Source organism: Sinocyclocheilus anshuiensis, unplaced genomic scaffold (genome assembly GCF_001515605.1).
Source record: "Sinocyclocheilus anshuiensis isolate Anshui unplaced genomic scaffold, SAMN03320099.WGS_v1.1 scaffold70, whole genome shotgun sequence".
NCBI classification, from domain to species: domain Eukaryota; kingdom Metazoa; phylum Chordata; class Actinopteri; order Cypriniformes; family Cyprinidae; genus Sinocyclocheilus; species Sinocyclocheilus anshuiensis.
Window position 1 is genome coordinate 1661139 of NW_015542377.1, and position 21966 is coordinate 1683104.

The 21966-nt window shown below is 37.3% G+C and overlaps 2 protein-coding genes across 3 annotated transcripts in view; both read right to left on the minus strand.

Annotated features, from left to right (window-relative positions):
- Positions 1-14038, minus strand: part of LOC107692377 (ribonucleoprotein PTB-binding 2-like) — a 72855-nt gene extending 58817 nt beyond the window's left edge. Inside the window, exons 1-2 of one of the 2 annotated variants that reach the window (XM_016491410.1) lie at positions 13715-14038; positions 5614-5680 (exon numbers count right to left, since the gene is read on the minus strand). In XM_016491410.1, coding sequence (XP_016346896.1) covers positions 5614-5680; positions 13715-14038 — 391 coding nt within the window. The remainder of the gene's footprint in view (positions 1-5613; positions 5681-13714) is intronic. The other variant, XM_016491411.1, reaches the window with a different exon arrangement.
- Positions 14039-18286: 4248 nt separating this feature from the next.
- Positions 18287-21966, minus strand: part of cachd1 (cache domain containing 1) — a 78959-nt gene continuing 75279 nt past the window's right edge. Inside the window, exon 27 of the mRNA XM_016491412.1 lies at positions 18287-20767. Within this exon, the coding sequence (XP_016346898.1) occupies positions 20520-20767 (248 nt within the window). The 3' untranslated portion in view covers positions 18287-20519. The remainder of the gene's footprint in view (positions 20768-21966) is intronic.

Sequence of the window (21966 nt, forward strand, 5' to 3'; positions counted from 1 at the left end):
ATGTGACACTGAAGACTGGAATAATGGCTGCTGAAAATTCAGCTTTTGCCATTACAAGATAAATTACAACTTACAAATATAAATTTGAAAAGTTATTTTAAACTGTAATAATATTTCTCAATGAACAGTAGTGTATACATCCTATAATTTATCCCAAGAACTTAAGTGATTCGTATGTTTACAAATATTACGAATATTTAACCAAATAGTGTAAACATACTGGCTCTGCGATGCTATCAAAACATTGCTCTATTTGTTTGAGTCGCCCAAAGTCTAATATACCTGGAGAGAGCTATCTGTTATCATCTGCATGGCAGCTACTCGGCTGATGTATGCAACTTCTAAACTACGCAACTTAGATGTTGGCATCTTTGCTTAATGCTAGTTATACAGCCCTAAAAAACCCTTAAACACAACACACCCGCATCAATCTACAGGGTATCTACATGCACGATTCTAGTACACAAGAGGTCAGACAGTACGGCTCATAATTTACATCATCAGCATTCCACAGACTGAACATACCGCTCTGAAGAAAATCTGCCTCCCTTTCCAGACAATCCAAACATTTAAAAAGCTGGAGGGCCTGCAGCTGCTTAAGGAGAAAGCTGTCCACCAGCCTTGTTTGGCATTTAAAAGGTATGGGGGAAATTCACACGCACACAAGTGACTTTTATCATCTCTAAAGAGGCTTTAGAAATGAAAGAACTGAGTGTGAATGCAAAGCTGAGCTGATTTATTAAACTCAACCTGTCTAGGTGATGTTTATGTCTTTGTGTTGTGTGGCAGGTGCATAACATGGAGTCTGAGCACTGAGGACCTCCATATACTTCCCAAGACGCACTTTAGAGTTACTTACATTTATGGCAGACTGAAATGACCTTACAAAGATACAGGCAGCAAACCCTGAAATAAAGCACGGATACTGAACATTTCAGATCAGTAACAATACGGACTTGCGCTTCTAAGAACCGGCGTTTGAAATGAGAGCTAGCCACTATTAGGGATGGGCGATATCTTATCGTTTGCGATATACCGGTAAAAATTCTCCACACGATAAGAATTCGTCTTCTCGCGATAATAACGATAAATGTATTTTACCCCCGGAATGCGATTTTACAGGGAATTACAGGGGCTAATTCCCTTACTGTAAGCCTCCAGCATTGGGAATATCACAGCATATTTCAATTCCGGGCTGTACGCCAGAGGAGACAAAAATTCTTTTTCTGTAGGATTTCTTTTTTCCCCATCTTCCACCATCATATAAGTTGTCATTCTTTCTTCCATCTCTGATTGCTTTCTCTCCCTGCAGTCTCTATCAACATTTCCTCGCCTTTCCTCATTTCCTCTCATGGTAATTCTTCATTCTTATTCCACTCTTCACAGCTCTTTCCTTAAACTTGTCTCTAACCAAAAGAACAGGTCTATATGCCATGTGAATCACTCGTATTTAAATTGTTCAACGTATTTCAGGCAAGTACTAAAGAGCACAAGTAACATTCCACCTCCTGCAGGCACACTGGACTCTGATCCTTGACACCGGAGCCTCTGCTGGGGTGCTGGCAGGAGGTGACAAGCCCAGAGCGGCTGGAGGATGAGATCATCATGATGTTTCACCTTTATCCCTAGATACTGCTAATTAGAGCATGTGGGAATGTTTGCAGTGCTGCCAGGGGTTTTAGGTACTGACGACATTTAGCAGGCCAAAATCCCGGCATTACATGAAGGTGCAGGTTGATAATCAGCCTTAGGTTTAGCACTGGACTGTGAAAAATACCCATGTGTGAAATGTGCAGCTGTAATCGCAGTAATCGTGCAGCTGAGGCTCAATCCAACAGTAGCTACGTGTGGCTTGGCTATGGCTGGTGGCAAAAGTAATGCAATATATCAGCTGATATTTTGCCGTTTTTAAAGTCCCCCTGTAGTCAAATATGTTATCCCTTAAAACTTATCTTTGATAATCAAAATGACATATTTAAATGGTTCTTCTTGTGAAAATAATTTTCTCATGCCTTAAAATAGCTTGAATGTAACTCTACACCCTTGCCTCATTTACTATACGCTGATCTATGAATATGCAAATTAGTCCCGCCTCCACTCAGTCACACCAGCCAGCGCCTCCTGATCCACTGAACTGTAGTAAATGCAAAACAATGGCATACACGGATAATGACTGATAAAACTATGTTTTTACTAGCGGATAACTACAGTGAATACTGTAACATTCGTTAAAGTTACTTACATGATGATGTTGTGTCCTCGAATGCAGCCGTTTGTGATTCTTAATTTGCGCCTGCGAGCGTACGCGTGTGAAGTGCAGACAGCGATGCGGGAGAGGTGGGTCTGACTCCGAGCTACTTTTACACTGTTGTCATTGGCTATAATGCAAGTTAGCGGTTCTAAATTCACATTAAACCACAGCTTCATGGGTTTTTTGCTCTAATTTATTTTTGAATTAATTTTATTTAGGAAACTACAGTTTTAAGGAGAAAATACTCAGCAATGGTGTTGATTAATAGATTGGCATATGGTTTGTCTAAAAGCATATTAAAAACACCACATAGACAAATAAACAACATAAAAAACTTGATTTTCACTACAGGGGGACTTTAATTATTAGCATCAGCTGATACGTTTTTCTGTTTGGCTGATAAGTTTTGGAAACAAGACTTTTATTTTGACAGCTCTGAGAATGGAAGCTTATTAAGTAAGGACGCTTTTCACATCCATAGTTGGGTAAAATTCTATAGTAGTAAACAGAAACTACAACAAATATATATTTTTTTGCATTCCCGTTTGCCGCAATAGCAAATAAATAAATAATGTGTACTGAAATGATACAATATTAAAACACAAAGTATATTGCATTTAAACACAAAGCAAATTGTTATAAATGTTATAAATAATAACATTTATTTAAAAAAAAATTCTGTGTACAACGGTGAGACGCAAGCTAGATTAAATTATTACGTTTTAAATATGGTTATTTTTCTTATAAAAACGCATCGATTCACTACAGGAGGCCTTTGTTCACCCCCCGGAGCCGTGTGAGGCACTTTTTATTATGGATGGATGCGCTTTATTTCACTTCTTTTGGACTGATGAACTGCAACACCCGCTGACTGCCATTAAACAGCTTGGAAGATCAAAGACAATTTTTAATATAACTCCTACTGGATTCATCTGAAAGAAGAAAGTCATATACACCTAGGATGCCTTGAGGGTGAGTAATTCATGGGCTAATTTTTATTTTTGGGTGAACTAACCCTTTAATGAGTAATGGGTGTGTTTTGGGCGTAACATGCCATATACCAATCAGAGTCTCATCTCCCATTCCCTTTAAAAGCCAGTTGCGCTTGCGCCATGGCGGATTCGCTATTTACAGAATGCAGCCGTTTGTGATTCTTAATTTGCGCCTGCGAGCGTACGCGTGTGAAGTGCAGACAGCGATGCGGGAGAGGTGGGTCTGACTCCGAGCTACTTTTACACTGTTGTCATTGGCTATAATGCAAGTTAGCGGTTCTAAATTCACATTAAACCACAGCTTCATGGGTTTTTTGCTCTAATTTATTTTTGAATTAATTTTATTTAGGAAACTACAGTTTTAAGGAGAAAATACTCAGCAATGGTGTTGATTAATAGATTGGCATATGGTTTGTCTAAAAGCATATTAAAAATACCACATAGACAAATAAACAACATAAAAAACTTGATTTTCACTACAGGGGGACTTTAATTATTAGCATCAGCTGATACGTTTTTCTGTTTGGCTGATAAGTTTTGGAAACAAGACTTTTATTTTGACAGCTCTGAGAATGGAAGCTTATTAAGTAAGGACGCTTTTCACATCCATAGTTGGGTAAAATTCTATAGTAGTAAACAGAAACTACAACAAATATATATTTTTTTGCATTCCCGTTTGCCGCAATAGCAAATAAATAAATAATGTGTACTGAAATGATACAATATTAAAACACAAAGTATATTGCATTTAAACACAAAGCAAATTGTTATAAATGTTATAAATAATAACATTTATTTAAAAAAAAAATGTTTGTACAACGGTGAGACGCAAGCTAGATTAAATTATTACGTTTTAAATATGGTTATTTTTCTTATAAAAACGCATCGATTCACTACAGGAGGCCTTTGTTCACCCCCCGGAGCCGTGTGAGGCACTTTTTATTATGGATGGATGCGCTTTATTTCACTTCTTTTGGACTGATGAACTGCAACACCCGCTGACTGCCATTAAACAGCTTGGAAGATCAAAGACAATTTTTAATATAACTCCTACTGGATTCATCTGAAAGAAGAAAGTCATATACACCTAGGATGCCTTGAGGGTGAGTAATTCATGGGCTAATTTTTATTTTTGGGTGAACTAACCCTTTAATGAGTAATGGGTGTGTTTTGGGCGTAACATGCCATATACCAATCAGAGTCTCATCTCCCATTCCCTTTAAAAGCCAGTTGCGCTTGCGCCATGGCGGATTCGCTATTTACAGTACATGGTGGAATTTGCAAGAGCAAAGACTGAACGCTTCTCCAGAGAGGAAACGAATCTGCTCGTGCACAAGGTTTAAGCGCGTGAGGAGACCATCTACGAGGCACAATAATAATCTTTTACATTGTAATCCTTTCATTTTTAATATTTGACATGTTTGTGCGCTGCTGCGCATACCTGTGTGTGTAATAAGCAGAGTGTACGCGTGTTGTGCCCCTGCATATAGGCGCATATTACTAACACACTCTTTTTAAATAACAAAAAAAAAATTATTGCCAATTTTATTTGTCTATTTCAGTTGCCTCAAAATAGCAATGTGCCAGCAATGCGCCTGAACACACCTCGTTTTCAGACCAGCACGCCCATGGGCGCACAAATGGGTGCAAATGCATTTGCTATTTAAACAACGTGGCGCAGGATGTGAAAATTATAACTGCATTGGGCTGAAAATAGCAAAAAACACTTTCTCAAGCTGAATAACAGAATACACTTTTGCTGAATTTCAGTGCATGTTGTTTATCTTCGCTTATTTATCTTCAAGAATTTATTACCATATGTTAGACTTAAAATTGTTTTTCAGCATGGATGCCAATGACAAGCTTGGTCTGTTTTGGAAGTCACCCTGAGCTTTCAAATTGTCTGGAATCCAGTTGAAATAGCAGCTCTTTAGGATGTATTAGATCAATATTTTAAGTGATGGACTGAAGTTAAAATACTATTACATTTTATTTATTATTTTATTATAATACAGTTAAAATTATATATGAAAACTAAAATCCAACTGCTCATTTGATTCAATATTTCAAACAGAACAACGATAGAAAGAGGACAAATCAACACAGTGACAGATTGTACAAACTCAAATAACCTCAAAGCTTCACTTTACTTCAGAGGAACAGGCAACCTCTTTGCAGTTACAGAGCTGAGACCTTTCATCAAGAACAATTCTCTGTAAGTCCTCATTCTCCACCACAGGAAATTAATCTCAGGTGCGTTAAGTAGCCAAACGTATGGTGTTTTTTGAGAGGTCTGGATTCTGATGGCTCAGATGGAAGAGAACCATTAGAAACATGAGAGCAGTAGGATGACTGAAGGAGGCCAATTACCTGTTCCTTTGTTCCGGTCCACAAAACAGTATTTGAGCTCGTACTCGCGTAGAATTTCATGGACCTCCTGGGGGGAATGAAAAAGAGAGAAAAAGTGAGCAAATTAATGCTACAATGTATTGTATATTTGTTTTTCGTTACACCAATTATATTATTAGCAGTTAGTTCCTCAAATTTGATTGGCTGAGTGTTGTTCCTCTTTCATTTACTGGTAAGTAAATGGAAAACCCGGAGTGGAGCCGGAGCTAAAATTGTGAATAAGCTATATATTACAATAATAGCATAAAATAATCAATACACATTTTTTAATTAAAAAAAAACACAAACACATCAGCAAAATACACTACATACAGTAATATATTAATCCACTGCCTTATTGCACTATAGTCTGTAGCGAGGACTCTTTCTGAAAAGTGGGTCTCTATTGCAGCAGAAATTTAAACAAAATATGACTAAACAATATATAAATATATAGCCTCATACTAGGGATTTGAAGAGATGCATAACTGGTTTAACAAGGTGTTAACTTTATAGGGAAATCATTTCTCTTGCATGCATATATATTGTATAGAGCTGATGATTTCATTTGTGAGAGGAAAGAATGTTGGCACATTATGTGAGTAATGTCACAAATTGGCCTCCAGCCATTATTTAGACAGAATCTGAGACATAAAATGTCTCTTTCAGAAGGGTTTCTTCATTTTCTAAAATCAAATAAAGATGTATAAAAAAAAAATTCTGGCGAAACACATAAAAAGAAAAACATAAAATATAAAAATATCAAATATTCAGTAATGCATTCAGTGGGTGATCATCCAGATGCAGTATATAGGGGTTCCATACAAACTTGTTCTTTTATCATTATGAAAACTGATACAACGAAGGTGTGGCCATGAAAATTAAGGTTTCCAACTGCAGCCACACAGTTTATCCATCAGATAAACACACACATACACTGTCTCATAAATCTCTTCCTCTTCCCTTTTATGCACACAGCAGGCCCTGCTGTCACATCCCGAAAGTGTGTTAACAGAGATAAACCAGAGGTGCCCACACTGGCTTTGTGTTTTCTCTAGCTGGTCATAAGGAACATCCTGAAGGACACACTTGATTATGACAAAGGGACTTCTGGATTCAGCAGGGGACATGGCATACTGCAACAGCGTGGAGCTGTTAATGTGTGCTGTGCTGCGTTACTGTTCACTGTGAGATGTACTTGCTTGTAATGCCGGCGGTCCGAACTATGATTTTGCTGAGGACTTGAAATTGCGTATTTGGTGATGTAAAATGAATCCACATCAACTGAGCAGTTGAATACAGGTTGATAATGATGAATAGATTTAATTTAGGCTTTTATTCACACATAAACACTAATCAATACACATCAAATATGGCAAACAGAAGCTCAAACGTGCTTGTCAAGGACAAACCTCATTGGTTCTTGCACGACAAACGAGCTTCTGTTTACCATATTTGATGTGCTCTATTTGCATTGGGCTAATCAATGTTTATATGTGAATAAAAACGACAAAAGACCGCTCGATTCATATAAATTACGTTTACAATACTTACTTTTAAGAACTTTTTGAATTGTCAAAGATTTGTTTACATGGACTTTCAATGGAGGGATAGAAATCTCAGTTACACTTTATTTTACTGTGTGTGTACTTATAAATTAAATTGTATTAATCAAAAAACATGTCTAATTAATTGAAATCGTGAAATGTACACAATTTAACGGCAATTAATTACAAGTATAACAAAAAGTACGTATTAAGGCCGTATTAATTTTTTACATTTTTTTGTCAAATTCAGTTTCATTTTTACCAAATTCTGTGTTTTCCATTAATTTTCTGGATTCCTAATTTATTTATTTATTCAGAAATACTGTGTTGTGTATTTACATTTTTCTGTTAAATAAATTCTGGTAACACTTTCTATGAAGACCATGCTTATAATGAATTATAGCCCCATTTATGCATACTTATAAATAAGTATTACTATTCTATAAATATATTTATACAGACTCATTAAGACCTATGCTGTGTTATAAGAACAGTTATAATTATGTTTATATTATTTTTGTAATTACTTATAAGGCATGCATTTTCTTCTTTAGTGTGCATGCTCATAATCCATTACACACTGGCTTATAAATGATCAAATATAAAACAGTTCCAGAGACACTTGTTTGTTGTATCAATTAGTTATTATGTCTTTAATGGCTAATGTTTGCATTAGAGGTAATGAATGGTAATTTTGATTTGTTGAAATCTATATCTCCTCAGCGATATGCATGGTATTGCTTATAGCAGTTTAGAATTAAGCTTTATAATATCGTTGCAGTGTTTTGCTAGTATGTAACATTTAAAAAAGTTTTTTTAACTGTTTGTACTAATGATTTCTGTTTTTATCTTCATTATTTATGAAGGAATTATTGTTCATTAGTTACATATACAAGTAAACAACTTAAACTGATAATGAGCACATCTTCATGGTTTCTTAACATTTGCTTTAAGAAAATTGCATCCTATGTTTTCACTTTACTTAAAGCCATCAATGATTCATTTATATAGGTTAGTAACTAGTAGTAGTATTCAAAATAAGCATTTATATCAACACAGATGCAGTATAGGTCTTAATGAGTCTTTATAAATATGTTTATAAAATTGTAATACTTATAAGTATAAATGGAGCTATAATTCATTATAAGCATGGTCTTCATAGAAAGTGTTACCATTCCTTTAAAAAATAAAGTTTTAATAATAATGTTTTAATAATTAATTATAATTATTACTAGTAGTACTATAATTACATTAAGTAATATATTTCTGTCACAGTTTTTTCAAGTTAAATCGAACTTTTATTTTGACGGGTTGCTGTGAAGGCCTTTTCTGTTTTTATATGATATGACAACAGATTTTCTCTAAAAAAAAACGTAAAATGCTCATGAAGTGACTAGTTCTAGAGATTATATTATACTTATATATTGAGGGGGCAAAGGCTGAAAACACAGTGAGTGTCACGTGCGCTTCAGTATGTGTGCCATTCATAGAGACTCGCAGAACATGCAGGATTCATATTTAAATAGTATTTTTGTGGTTTAATATTCCTCTATAGAAGTTCACCCAACTATGATGACTTCTGCTTCTAAAAAAACCCGGAAATGTAAAAAGGGTCCATACAGGTTTGGAACGACATGATTGTGAGTAAATGATGAAAGAATTAGACAGATGTGAGTATTTGAGGTAACTTAATAGTCATATCTGTCAAACTATAAACACATTCATCTCCTTCAATATGTATGAAAACCAAATAAAATTGAGCAGACAGCACTGACATGCATTCTAATCTGCTATATACAGTACATAAAATACTTTTTTTTTAACTTCACATTCTGTACAGTCCTTTGCAGTAGACGGTCTAATTCATTTTCTTTGCCATTTCAAAGAGCAGTGCACTCCCTCCCTCTGCCTCTAATTAGAGTCAACAAGACACATTTCACACAAGTCTGCCTCACTTATGGCTTTCTCTTAACACAGCGCATTACACATGCATTGTAATGGCCCATAAATGGCCAGAAAGCCTGAGTGAGCATCTAGATACTATTAGATATGGATCACACTGTCAGGACCAGCATCGGCCCGCTATGATTCAACTAAACATCTGGGACAGTTGAAGGCTAACAGAAGGGAGGGGGGTTACTGCCCTTGATTAATGTCTCCGCGCCTGTTCACCAATGAAACACAGGTCATTCTGCATGTGACTTATTCAAATGCTTTACAGACTGTCTGTGTTAACAAGGGGATTTAAAACTAAATGAGAGAGCAATTTATCAGCGTGAGAGTATAAATATGCTCACTTGTTAATCATTTTGTACTGCTGAGAACTCAGACGCTTTGTCTCTAAGATAAGATGTGTAATGTTGTCTGAATGTGTTGTTGGCCTGTGACACTTATGAAAGCTGCTACCTACTATCTATCACTACACAACACACAATTTTCACTACACTTTTTTTTTTTTTTTACTTTTATTCTGCAATGTGCAGAAAATGCAAATTGTGCATTTGTCATTTTCACTATAGTGATCATCTTTCACTATGCTCCATGCCCTTGGTTACTGTTGCTAGGTAGGACAAGCTTTTCTACTAGCCTGGTTCCTGGCACTGTCAAACATGGATGGAGAACTAACAGGATTGTTTGCAATAACTCAGGAATTATGAAAAACGTCTAGTTTATGTGTGCATTTAGTTCCAGTAATTATAATTAGTCACTGATTTCAAGTAGTATATAATATTTCTACAGTATACTCACTATGGGACTGTACATTTCTTAGTTATTTTTCTACTATGACCTTGTAGAGAACTATGAATTAACATTAAGCTAGTAACATTTTTGTTATTTAAATATTGTACTACATTTCAGGATTTAAAACTATCAAAAAAACAGGAATTCACTGTGGAATTCCACATATAGGAATTCCACAGGACTTACATTTTACATATATATCCTAAATCACACATATATGACATAGGCATTAAATAATAATTCAAAAAATAAATAAATAAAACAAACATCTGGGTATCCCTGCAGTATATCTACACCAGTATGCAGCATGTGTAAAATCAATTGCTTTTTTAATGCCAGCTCACACTGATGCTGACTGATTTAGGGATACAGTCTACAGATGACTTTCACTATATTTTAGATGGGGACTCTGGACAGACTGCTGTCTCACACTCCAACAGACAAATTAAAGGTTCGTGCACACAGGAAGGTCAGATATTGGGGTGAAACACACTGACACAGATGTAGAGCATGATATAGAGCTTGATTTGCTCTGTGGTGACCAGAGTCAATAGCCAAGGTGACACGAGGTTAAAAGCGCTATATAAATAAAGGTGACGAGGTCAGGACAGAACAGAGAGGAATCGAAACCAGATAGAAACTAATCTTCAAAAGGAAGGGGACGGAAAACAATTTATTCTAGCTAGCAACACTAGGTAAACAGTATGCAATGACCTCTAAGGCTACGTTCACACTGCAGGAAAATGCGGCCCAAATCTGATTTTTTTTTTGCTCACATGTGACTCAGATCTGTTATTCTCATGACAGTGTGAACAGCACAAACCACATGGAATCTGATCTTTTCAATTCCGATTTGTGCCACTTCCATATGTGGTACGAAATCCGATAAAGGTCAGATGTTTTGCAATGCGACCGCAGTGTGAACAGTCATATCGGAATTCATGCGACTTTGACGTCACTCAAGATCAACATTCGTCACGATTCTGCACTCATGGGAGTCACTTCAAAGATTTTACATACCCAAAGCTATCAAGTTGCGAAAGGTAGTCAGTGGAAGTACAGTACAGTGACGTGTCAGAACTCATAAGTATTGCTGTGACAACTCTATATACAAGCAAAACATGAGGGCTCGTATCATAAAAGATTCAAAACTCTGCTCTCTTCTGTCACATCCTTGTCTTTATTTTTCATACTGCCTGTGCATAATTTCACTGTCTTCTGCGGCAGATCACACTATAAATTAATGCATAATCGCTTACTTTATGTCCTCCGTGTTTACGTCAGTATGACAGCGTGCTGCACAAGTGTTGCCTAGTCCACAGTTTTCCCGTGGAATTGGGATACTTTTTCATCGTTGCCGCAGGTTGTTTTTCTGTGGGTTAAAGTGACTGCACTAACGCGATATATAACCCCCAGAATGCGATTGGGCTAGTTTTGAGAAGCAATTGGGCGGATTTTGTTGTGAAAACCTGGCAACCACAATGTGGACAGCTATGCAAAAAAAAAAATCGGATCTGCGCAAAAATCTGAATTGAGCACTAAGGCTTTTTTTTAACGTTTTTGAATCATTTTCTGAACCACATATGTTTGTTGACCAAAAAGTAATAGAATAGAATATTAATATAACAGATCATTAATACAATATAATGATGAAATTTTTGCTTATATCGCCCACCCCATCTGTAAGTGTGAATGTTGTGTTGTGTATTCAGAGAGAACACACACTTCCATACTCCACTGCTGAACATCTGCTACTGACATCCAAACCAACAGCAAACCTGTGGAAAAGTGGAGCTCAACAGTGAGGAGGGGATGAGATCACCCAAAATATGTTGTCACCTGACAAAGAGCCAATCAGAAGAGTTAATTTCTGACATTTCTCCTGCCCAAACCTGTGACCGACCTGCTCCTAAATTATTCAGTATAAGGAGCAGTGTGATTGTGTATGTATGAATGAGGAACACAGACAGAAAGAGAGACCGAGCTGCTTTGCCTGACACGTGTTCTCAGTGATAAGCCGCTACTCTGTGACCTGATCACAGCAGCGGTGTGCACCTGACACTCTTCTCCAAACTGTTACTCACTGTCATGCTGTCTAAGGTTATAAGTGCCCGTAATACAACATGCAGTACAGGCTATCTGAAATAATGTCAATAACAATTAAACATATTAACAGAATCAATCAAAACATATGCTACTGCATGAGATACTCACCACAACATTATATGAAAGTGCATGTTTTGTGCATTGTAGAAGTGTAGAAGTGCAAACGTACAGTGCAGTGTCATCTGCTCAGCAGATTCTGACAATTAGATATTAGCGGCACTCATCTCCTTCTGGAGCCAGGGAAATATTACACCCCCCTCAAGGACCCAGGTATCCGACATGTTTACTGACATTAATAATGTGGAGGAAAACTCTGGAAATGCCATGGGCAGCAGCCACCTCAGCTCGTTGAATATGAAAATCTCCCACTCAGAGTTCAGCCCTGAACGCCCTCAGCCGGATCTCAGTCAGTCTGTCTGTCTTCATGAGCAAACATGCCTCCAGACAGCATCCAACCACAACCAGGCAAATGGATAAGAGCCGCCGAGTGAAGAAAACATTACGCAAACAAGCCGTGCTCTTAATTAAATATAATTAGAGTTATAATAAGGAAGGATTAACAAAGTATAACAAAACAAAAAATACAACTAAAACAAAATAAAAACCTATTTGGGTTTATTAAAATGAAACTCGTTGCGTTTTTTTAGTGAGTGTTAACACTGAATTCATTTCGAAAAAAGTCTAGTACAGTGTTTCCCAACCGGGGTGCCGCGGCACCCTGGGGTGCCGTCTGCCGAGAGCAGGGGTGCCGTGTAAAAAATCCTTTTTTAATATTTTTAAATTGCTAAAATGTTCAAAAAAGCATATATTATATAATATCCATTTCTGATGTCGCCAATAATTAGAGATGCACCGAAATTTCGGCTGCCGAAAATTAGAATTAATTTTGTAGGGTGCCACAAGTTTCTTAAAATTTCCAAAGGGTGCCGCGACTAAAAAAAGGTTGGGAAACACTGGTCTAGTAAATCACCAGGCAGCTCCACGGAACATATGTTAGGCTGCATATTGGTTCATGGACGAGTTTTGGAGTCGCATTTATGAGGTTGTGGGGGTACATAAGACGGAAAGGTTGATAAACGCTGAACTCGGCAGACAGAGACGGCGAGCGGCTCGTTTTCAGCGGAACTCTGCGCGTTGCGTTCAACCAAAGGTGCCGTCGGGCTGTTATTTTACTGCATATTTTCCGCTTATTTGTTTTCGTTTCATTTCAGCGGTGTTTTACAATAGAAATTGCGTGCTGTTTTAAAGCAGACAACGGTTTGAGTCGCGAGCAAACAGTTGTAACTTACAGGTTTTCCTGATGATGAACGTAAAAGTTGCAGCACTGATCTAAGGTCACTTAAATTGAACTGTTTACGTTTACTTAGGCGATACCCAATATCCGTATTTCAATAAATGTTTTAATTTAACTTTTTTGTAACTGATGTGTGTTTGCCATTTTATTTATTTATTTTGTCTGAAAAACATAGGCTATTCATCGTAGCGGTGGTGCGCTTAACTGTCTGTTTAACGTTATATATGTTACATGCAAACTCATGGAATAATAAAACTCGTTTATGTATCTTAACTAACAAACTAACAACCACACTTAAAATGATAAGAAAAGCTACTGAAAAGCCCTTTTGTCCCATGAACTAGTGAGCAGTGTAACTTTCACCTGTCAGGCTGGTGTATGTAAATCTCTCTACCTGGTTGGTTGTATCCTGTGGCAGGTTCTTAATAAGGATCTTCCTCCTGTTGCTCAGCTCTCTGCGAGTTTTCTCCAGCCGTTTCTCGATTTCCTCGGGATCAAGTTCCGGTAGATCTCGGAGGATGGTGAGCCCCTCGGATGCTGCGTCCTCGTCCTGTCGGCTCGCGGGGCTGTCGGACTCCGGGTGAGGTGAATTTTCCCGCTTTAACGCGTGCACGCTCGGCGGCTGGATGGATGAAGCGGCCGCCATCTTGAAGCGCTCAGTGGAAAGTGAGTCGGAGAGAGCGGATAGGTGGGCGTCTGTGCTTTGAGTCAAACGCATCGACGGCACTCTTGAAAGTAAGTGTGTATGAGCCCCAGCACAGTACAACTGGCGACCTCCACCGATGGAAAACTAAACACATTCTGACTATTAGTCTCTTTTCCCATTCTTAACAGGACAGTATAATATATAAAAAATAAAATAATAACAACTCATATAAATTTACGAAAGCAACAATAAATAACAATAAAACAGCCCAATAACAGTCTGTGATAATGATAGTTCTAGTAAGCAGATCTTTTGTGATTAAAAATATTTATTAAAACATTAAGCAATATTTACGTAGACTATAGCCTACATAGTATTTATTTATGCAAATAATTAAAAGTACAGGTAAGTGGTTTTCAGCAAAATTTGTTGTCAAAAAAAAGAAGAGAAAGGTCCATTATTGTCAATAGCATAACAATGATTAGGCACTGTCACAAATACCTTTGTTCGGCAAATTTGTGCAGGCACAATCCAGCTTCTTGGAGTAGGAATCCACACGACTGGGAATTGTGTGTGAGGACGAAAGATTTCCCCACGCCGATTTCACAACTGGTTCAGGTTGAACTGGTTCAAGTTGGTAACTCAATTCACCGCATTGAAGAATTGATATATCGCTATATTGATATACAAAACTTCACAAAATTTCGATAATGCACTTTAAAGCACTTTAAAGCACAGCTCACACAAAAGTCACTTTCTACACAAACAGCTTTTTTTTGGTCAGCACTGCGACTCCGTGTGACAAACTTGAATATGAGCTAAATCTGCATGGGAAACTTTTTCGCCCACACGCAAAACTCCAAGTCTAGTGAATTCATATTAATATGACTGGATTTCACCTGCAAGATTTTGCCGAGCAATGGTAGCCTAAATGTGACGGAAAAATAGTAAAAATAGCATTATCGATTTCCAAATCAGCGTTCCAACTTTTCACAATTCGTATAACACTTGCTTGTGTTTTCTGATCCAGACAGGCTGTTAGTCTGTCCAGTAGTGATGATTTTTCAGTGACCTTCTGTTGTTACATCATTACACCAGTAGGTGGCGACAAGTGACTGTTTATTGAATCATTCACTCAACCGATTTGCTGATTAGTTAAAGGGGTCATATGATGCTGCTAAAAAGAACAGTATTTTGTGTATTTGGAGTAATGAAATGTGTTTATGCGGTTTAAGGTTCAAAAAACACATTATTTTCCACATACTGTACATTATTGTTTCTCCTCTATGCCCCGCCTTTCTGAAACGTTTTTACAAAGCTCATCGGTCTGAAAAAGCGAGGTGTGCTGTGATTGGCCAGCTATCCAGTGCGTTGTGATTGGCCGAATACCTCAAGCGTGTGACGGAAATGTTACGCCCCTTGCCATATTGTGATGATGCCCTGTCAGGCCGGAGCGATGATTCAAAAACATGAAAACCCATTATAAACGAGGAATACAACTTAACCACTGATTTTTGGAAGGCCAAACAAAGTAGTTTCGCTTTCACAATGAAACCGCATCACACACCGCGGCCTACAGTAAGCAGAGGCCGGGGGCTAGCGTGAGGAACGGCCGGAGGGTTAGAGTGAGCAGAGGCGGGTGGGCTTGAGAACGGCGCGGCCGGCGATTTCGACGAAGGAGCGTCCGGAAGGACATGTGACGACTCCGGGCTGGACTCCGCTTCGTCCACGGTGAAAGCCGATCGCAACTTTACAGATCTACTTTATGCACCAAGAGCTTGTAACACTCCAAAGAGAACGGAAAAATTGAAATCGCATCATATGACCCATTTAACTAAAACACCACTGCTGTGTGTTGCTCAGAGATGCACAACATTTTTCCTGCTTTGACTGCATTCGGAACTATTTTCGTTGATGGAGCAAATATTGTAACTGCCAATAATGTGTCTAAAAACTTATGCTTTACGTTTTAAACTAATTGTTTATTAAGTGACTGCATGAAAGCTTAAATAAACTGTATGGACAAGCTGACATTTATAGCTCAGAAATCATTTAGTCTCTACACTAGGAGAGATTGTGTATGGCAGAAACATCTGAAGGCATGCCTGACAGATCTTTTGACTCATTATACACTAGCTATGGTGTGGAATGAATGACTTATGCCGTCTCTTGTGGGTGTGCTAAATGCCATCTCCTGGCAGACTCCATCACAGGAGTCCTTATAATATCCCTGAATGAACGCTTTCAGTTTTAGCAGCTACACATCCCACATCAACAATATTTACAGATGATCGCATTTGACTCTTTAAGAATGGGGATTGCACATTTTTTTTCTGTTTTTGGATTTTTTTCCCGACAAGAATAATTGTAACAATCACATTAATAATAATAATAATAATAATATCATCATCATTATAAGATTTTCGTAAGATTTTCTGTGCAATTTTGGAGGTGGCGGTTTAAATGAAAAAAAAACAAAAAAAAAACGAAAATGTAAAATATAGCAACGTAAACCATCACGGCAATGCTTTATAAATACGAATGTCAAGTTAATTGCAGTGCTCAGATTAATGAATCCATCATTGCGCACGGATGATTTTCCACCATCACATGGGAAGTTCCAGATAGACCCTTACATATACCATATGCGTTCATTTGAATTACCTGAACATGAACTAAATCGGTGATTCAGCGCGTCTCTGAGTGGGAGTGAGAGAAAAGACCAGAATATTTCAATGGCTCACAAAAGTAGCGCGTGGGCGCTCGATCGAGTGCTGGAGCGGGCAGAGCGCGCATCTGGGACGCGAGTGTTTATTATGAAGGTAGAATGACGTCAAAAAGATTTGCATACGCAGGGTAAGAGTTGTGGAAGTGTACATAAGACTGTAAGCGTAAATTAAATTTGCATGCGCAAGAGAAGCTTTGTAAAGGTGTAAATCGTGTTTCAAGCGCAAGAAAAAATTATTTGCAGCATTTTACTGTTATTCGTAAGTGTAATTCATGTATTGTGAAACTGCAGCTTCATGCTAACGCAAAATAAATATGATCTGCATGCTTCTGACTTCCATTTTTGGCACGTTTTTTTCGCCAAAAGACGGTCAAAAGCACTGCAAGCCTGTGAACAGTGATTTGCAAGCGAAAACAACAGTTTAAAGAACTGCAAAACGGATTGACTGCATAGAACCAATCTGTATGTGTACAAAACTAACTGTTGCAAATGTCTAAATGACTTGTTGTGTGTGTGTGTGTGTGTGTTGTCCCAATTAAGCTTCGTGAATCCACTGGCAGTTAATTCATTGAAGCGTAACTGTCTTTTCGCAACTGATGCATACATATGAATGAGAGGTAAACTCTGTAAACCCTGGAACAGAAGAACGAGAACATGAAATTTAACTGAACGATTTGCACATTTCACAGGATACGTTTGCCTTGCGGTAATGACAGAATGAGAGAAATTTGAGAAGCTGGGAACTTGAGCAACTGGTTTTCTCTAAAGCTTCGACTAGTGATGTCAGATTCGTAAACGAATGATTCTTTCAAATCGAATAATTTCCAGTGAGTTAAACTGGTTCATAAAACGAGTCTAAACAAATCGCACTGAATCGGTCCGAATCAACCGGAGTCTTAATGAGCCGAGAACCAATGATGAGTTATGAGGATTTGACTTCGTTTTAATAAATTGCGTTTTTAATATAACGTATTTTTTCAGCCGTAGGCTAAAGTAAATAATATTGTTAAATATAAGTTCTAAATGATTTTGTTTTGCAGTGCAAATCATGGGAGAAAGAAACGGAACACATGAAATTACAATAAAGACCGTTATGAAATAACCGAAATGAAAAGGAAAAATAATAAAATATGCTTATATATGGCACATTGGAACATTTTTAAAGCACGTAATATGCCATCCCTGGTGACTACATGTGATGGCGTGTTTTATGTCAGGACAGGACAGGACGCAAAGTATAGATGAATCATTTTTTGAACCGGTTCTTTGAAACAAACTGTTCAAAAGAACCGATTCGCACAAAATAATGCTGTGTCTCCCATGGCCCCAATTTAACAGAAGTGCTCCACTTTTCTGCCTACCCCACTGTGTGTTCACACCTCGTGTTCGGGTTAAAATTATCCACCAAGGATGAGCGGTGCCATAACACCTTAATGACCTCTTATGCAGCGCGCGAGGAATGGCTTATATAATCCTACCCCATAAATCCCAGTGTTTTGCTTCATTTACACTGACAAACTATGCATTGACATTTTAAAAAATGAAAGGGAGTCACCACATCAACCTGAAAAATGTGAAATCTTATTTGCGGGATATACTTAAAAGAAATATACCATAGAGAAATAATGGCATGAGAGAAAGTCGTAATATTGTTAACTAATTGACTACTAATATTGAGAAGACATCGGGGCTGTCACACGGGGAAGGCAAAATTTGGGATATTTTTCAGTAACTATAAGGTCAAAAGTCAAGTTACACACATACAGTTGGTTTGAAACTAACTCAAAACATTTTATTTTAGCTGAAAAGCCTTTAATAGACAGATTTCCCCTTACACCATATAATGGGCAAAATTCAACGTGTTTATTCAACTCTATCTTTTTACTTTGGCAATAACATTGGAAATGTTCAGTGTCCAAGGCTTCAAGGCATGTGCCTTCACAGAAGTTAATTTATTCAGTATCCCCACCCAGAAAAATATTAACTGGAGTAAAAAGTGTGACAACTAGCCCACAATCCTCTTGGGGTGGGTGAATTATGAGCTGACTCTCAAATCTCTAAGTATTGAAATGACTTGTTCTGTAAAACATTTTAATGCACAAAAATATTACATATTTTTATATGATGTTAAATGCATGTATAAACACAAATACCAAATTCTGTGCAATTATCACTTATGTTGGAATCACAGCAGATCCCATATAACGACCAGACTGATCGCAGTCAGAAAGTGGAACAATTTATCACATTCACCCTGCAATAGATCTGAATATCAACTTTAAAGTGTTATATGACCAAAATAAGAATGATAGCTGCACAGGGACTGAACTTTAAGCACATAAAATATGATTCATAGATGTGATTCAGCAGTCTCTAAGGTATACTTGCTTAAAACTGTCACTGTAACAGATTGAGGCTGAAATTTCACAGGGACATGCCTGGACAGAACTAATGTACCAGACTTCTGTATCATAATGTGTGAAAAGTTGTTTTGCTCATGTGTTAGATCATTTAAGATCACGTGACTCATGATTTTTGGCATGATTTCTTATCACAGATAAATTAAAACCATAATCAAACTATTCATTAGCTTTCCCCCCCACCCAAATTTCAATGTAATTTAAGAGCATATGCAGAAAAACTCAATCACTGACAAAATAAAACACTTCTGACGAGGATAAAAGGTTTGTAGTGTATGACACATTTATAGCTACTTCGTTCAACTTTAGATGTATATACACGGTATATCATTTCATTCTGAAAACAATAGACACAATCCCTCTAAAATCATAGGAGCACATTGTCTACATATCAGTAGCCAAGCAGTTGAGTAAAAGTGCACATGGGTTTAGAAGGATCTGAAAAATATTATGGCATTCCATCAATACTGACTAATGACTTAAAAAAATGACAACATTATTGGAGACAATCCATCTGCACCATCACACATCCACCACATTCACACACATTTATGTACACAAGCACCAACGCATGCACACTCTGTTTCTCTCTCTCTCTCTCGTACACCAAATGTAAAATAATCAGGCAGACAGAAATACAACGAGAGCTTATACACACAGTGGCAGAACTGAGCATAGTCTCTCTCCCAGTCATCTTTAAAATATTTAAAATATCCCGCACTGGATTTGTGGCCCAGAACACCTTGGTCACATTGCACAGTGTCTTGAGATTCACCATCATCTCACACCGTCAAAAAAAACAAACCAGTGAGTGACAGCTCCTCAGAATACGCCACATTTTCACATCTCCTTGATGTGCAGCGCAGGCATTTGTGTCTATCGTTCCTTGAAATGTTTTGTTTACTCTCCCCACAAGAAATTCTCATGGCATGCGGATGACTCAAATGTGCCATGAATCAAATCCTTCAAGGCTGCTTCGCAGTCTAGTCGAGGAGAAAACCTGGGCCAGGTCCTAAAATGGGCTCTATAGGCCTAATAGAAAGCTGACAAATTCAGTCAGTCAGTTAATTTCCTTATTTTCCCAATCATTATCTCCATCTCCACTCCTGTTAAATAAATAGTAGAAAAATAATCCTTTCATCTTCATTGTTTCTTGGAGAAAAAAAAACATAAGGAGCTTTATATTGTATGCAACTGCCAAATGCACTCCTTAATGACCTCTACAGAGGTCAAATGTTCGCCCCCATGGTCGACAAGCACACAACACCTCTGACCGCCATCAGCAGATGCCTAGGGAGAGTTGGGAGTTAAGGGAGTGCAGGGCCTGAATGGAGGTGGTGGCTGAAGTTAGAAGTGGCGTCAAAGGCAGTGTTGGCGGTTGGTTTGGGGTCAGGGGTGGGCAGGATCAGCACTCGGCATCCACACTGTGCACGGTGACGGCAGCCTGGAGATGATGAGTGTGCAAGTGCAAGGGGTGGTGTGTGTGGGGGTGCCGATAGGGGTGGAACTTGTGGCTGAGAAGAGCAGCTGTCTGTGGAGGCGTGTCCAGGTCGAGGTCCTCGTCGTGATTGCCCACATCAACGCCTGCAGAGAGAGGATCATTGTTGCAGGGCGGGTTCTCGCTGTCCTCCTGAGGGCTCATGGTGCTGTAACCTACATATAAATAGACAAGGAATCCCAATCAATATTTTCGGAAGCTACAGTATAATTTATAATTTAATTTAATTACAATATTTAATTATTTAATTTAATTATACAGTATAAATTAACTGTGAATCTTAAATGTTCTACGAGTGTAGCTAACAGATTTTTGTATCTCTAAAACAACAGCTGAAGAGAAATTTTAAACTGAGAATGGAAATTTGAACCTAGTTATATCTCTGTCATTTTGTAATAATCGCTTATGGAAACTAGTTACAAACATGATCATTTAAGTTGCTCATTAAACTAATCATCCTAATGAATCCTAATCCATTCTAATCTCACACTCCTCACATAAAACCCAAAGATATTAAAGGAACATATTAATCTCATTTTGTACTAATCTGACAAACTCGTGATAGCATAATGTGACGACGCCAAGCAGTAAGAGCAGTTTTGAATTGCAATAAAACTATTTGACCATTTTTAAAGAAAATATATTGTGTGGGGAAAAAAATTTGCATTTTATATATATATATATATATATATATACACACACACACACACATATATATATGTACTAATCTGACAAACTCGTGATAGCATAATGTGACGACGCCAAGCAGTAAGAGCAGTTTTGAATTGCAATAAAACTATTTGACCATTTTTAAAGAAAATATATTGTGTGGGGAAAAAAATTTGCATTTTATATATATATATATATATATATATACACACACACACACACACACATATATTCATTTAATATATATATATATATATTCAAAATATAGTAAAAACAGTTTAAAAATGTAGTATAACTGTTTTTATTTTAATTAATTTTAAAACGTAATTTATTCCTGTGATAGAAAAGCTGAATTTTCAGCAGCCATTACTCTAGTATTCAGTGTCAAATGATCCTTCAGAAATCATTCTAATATGCTGCTTTAGTATTCAAGAAAGATTTTTATATCACAGTTGAAAAAAAAAGATCAAAATTCATAAAGTCTTTACTCTCAGTTTAGATCAATTTACTGCATCCTTGCCAAATAAAGTATTAATTTAAGAAAAAAATCTTACTGCCCACAAACTTTTTAACAGCAGTGTACAGAATCCTAATAAAAACATAATATGTAAATATATTGAAAATAATACAGATCAGGGATACAAATAAAAATTTTATAATCAGTGCATTGCAAAATTATAATTAT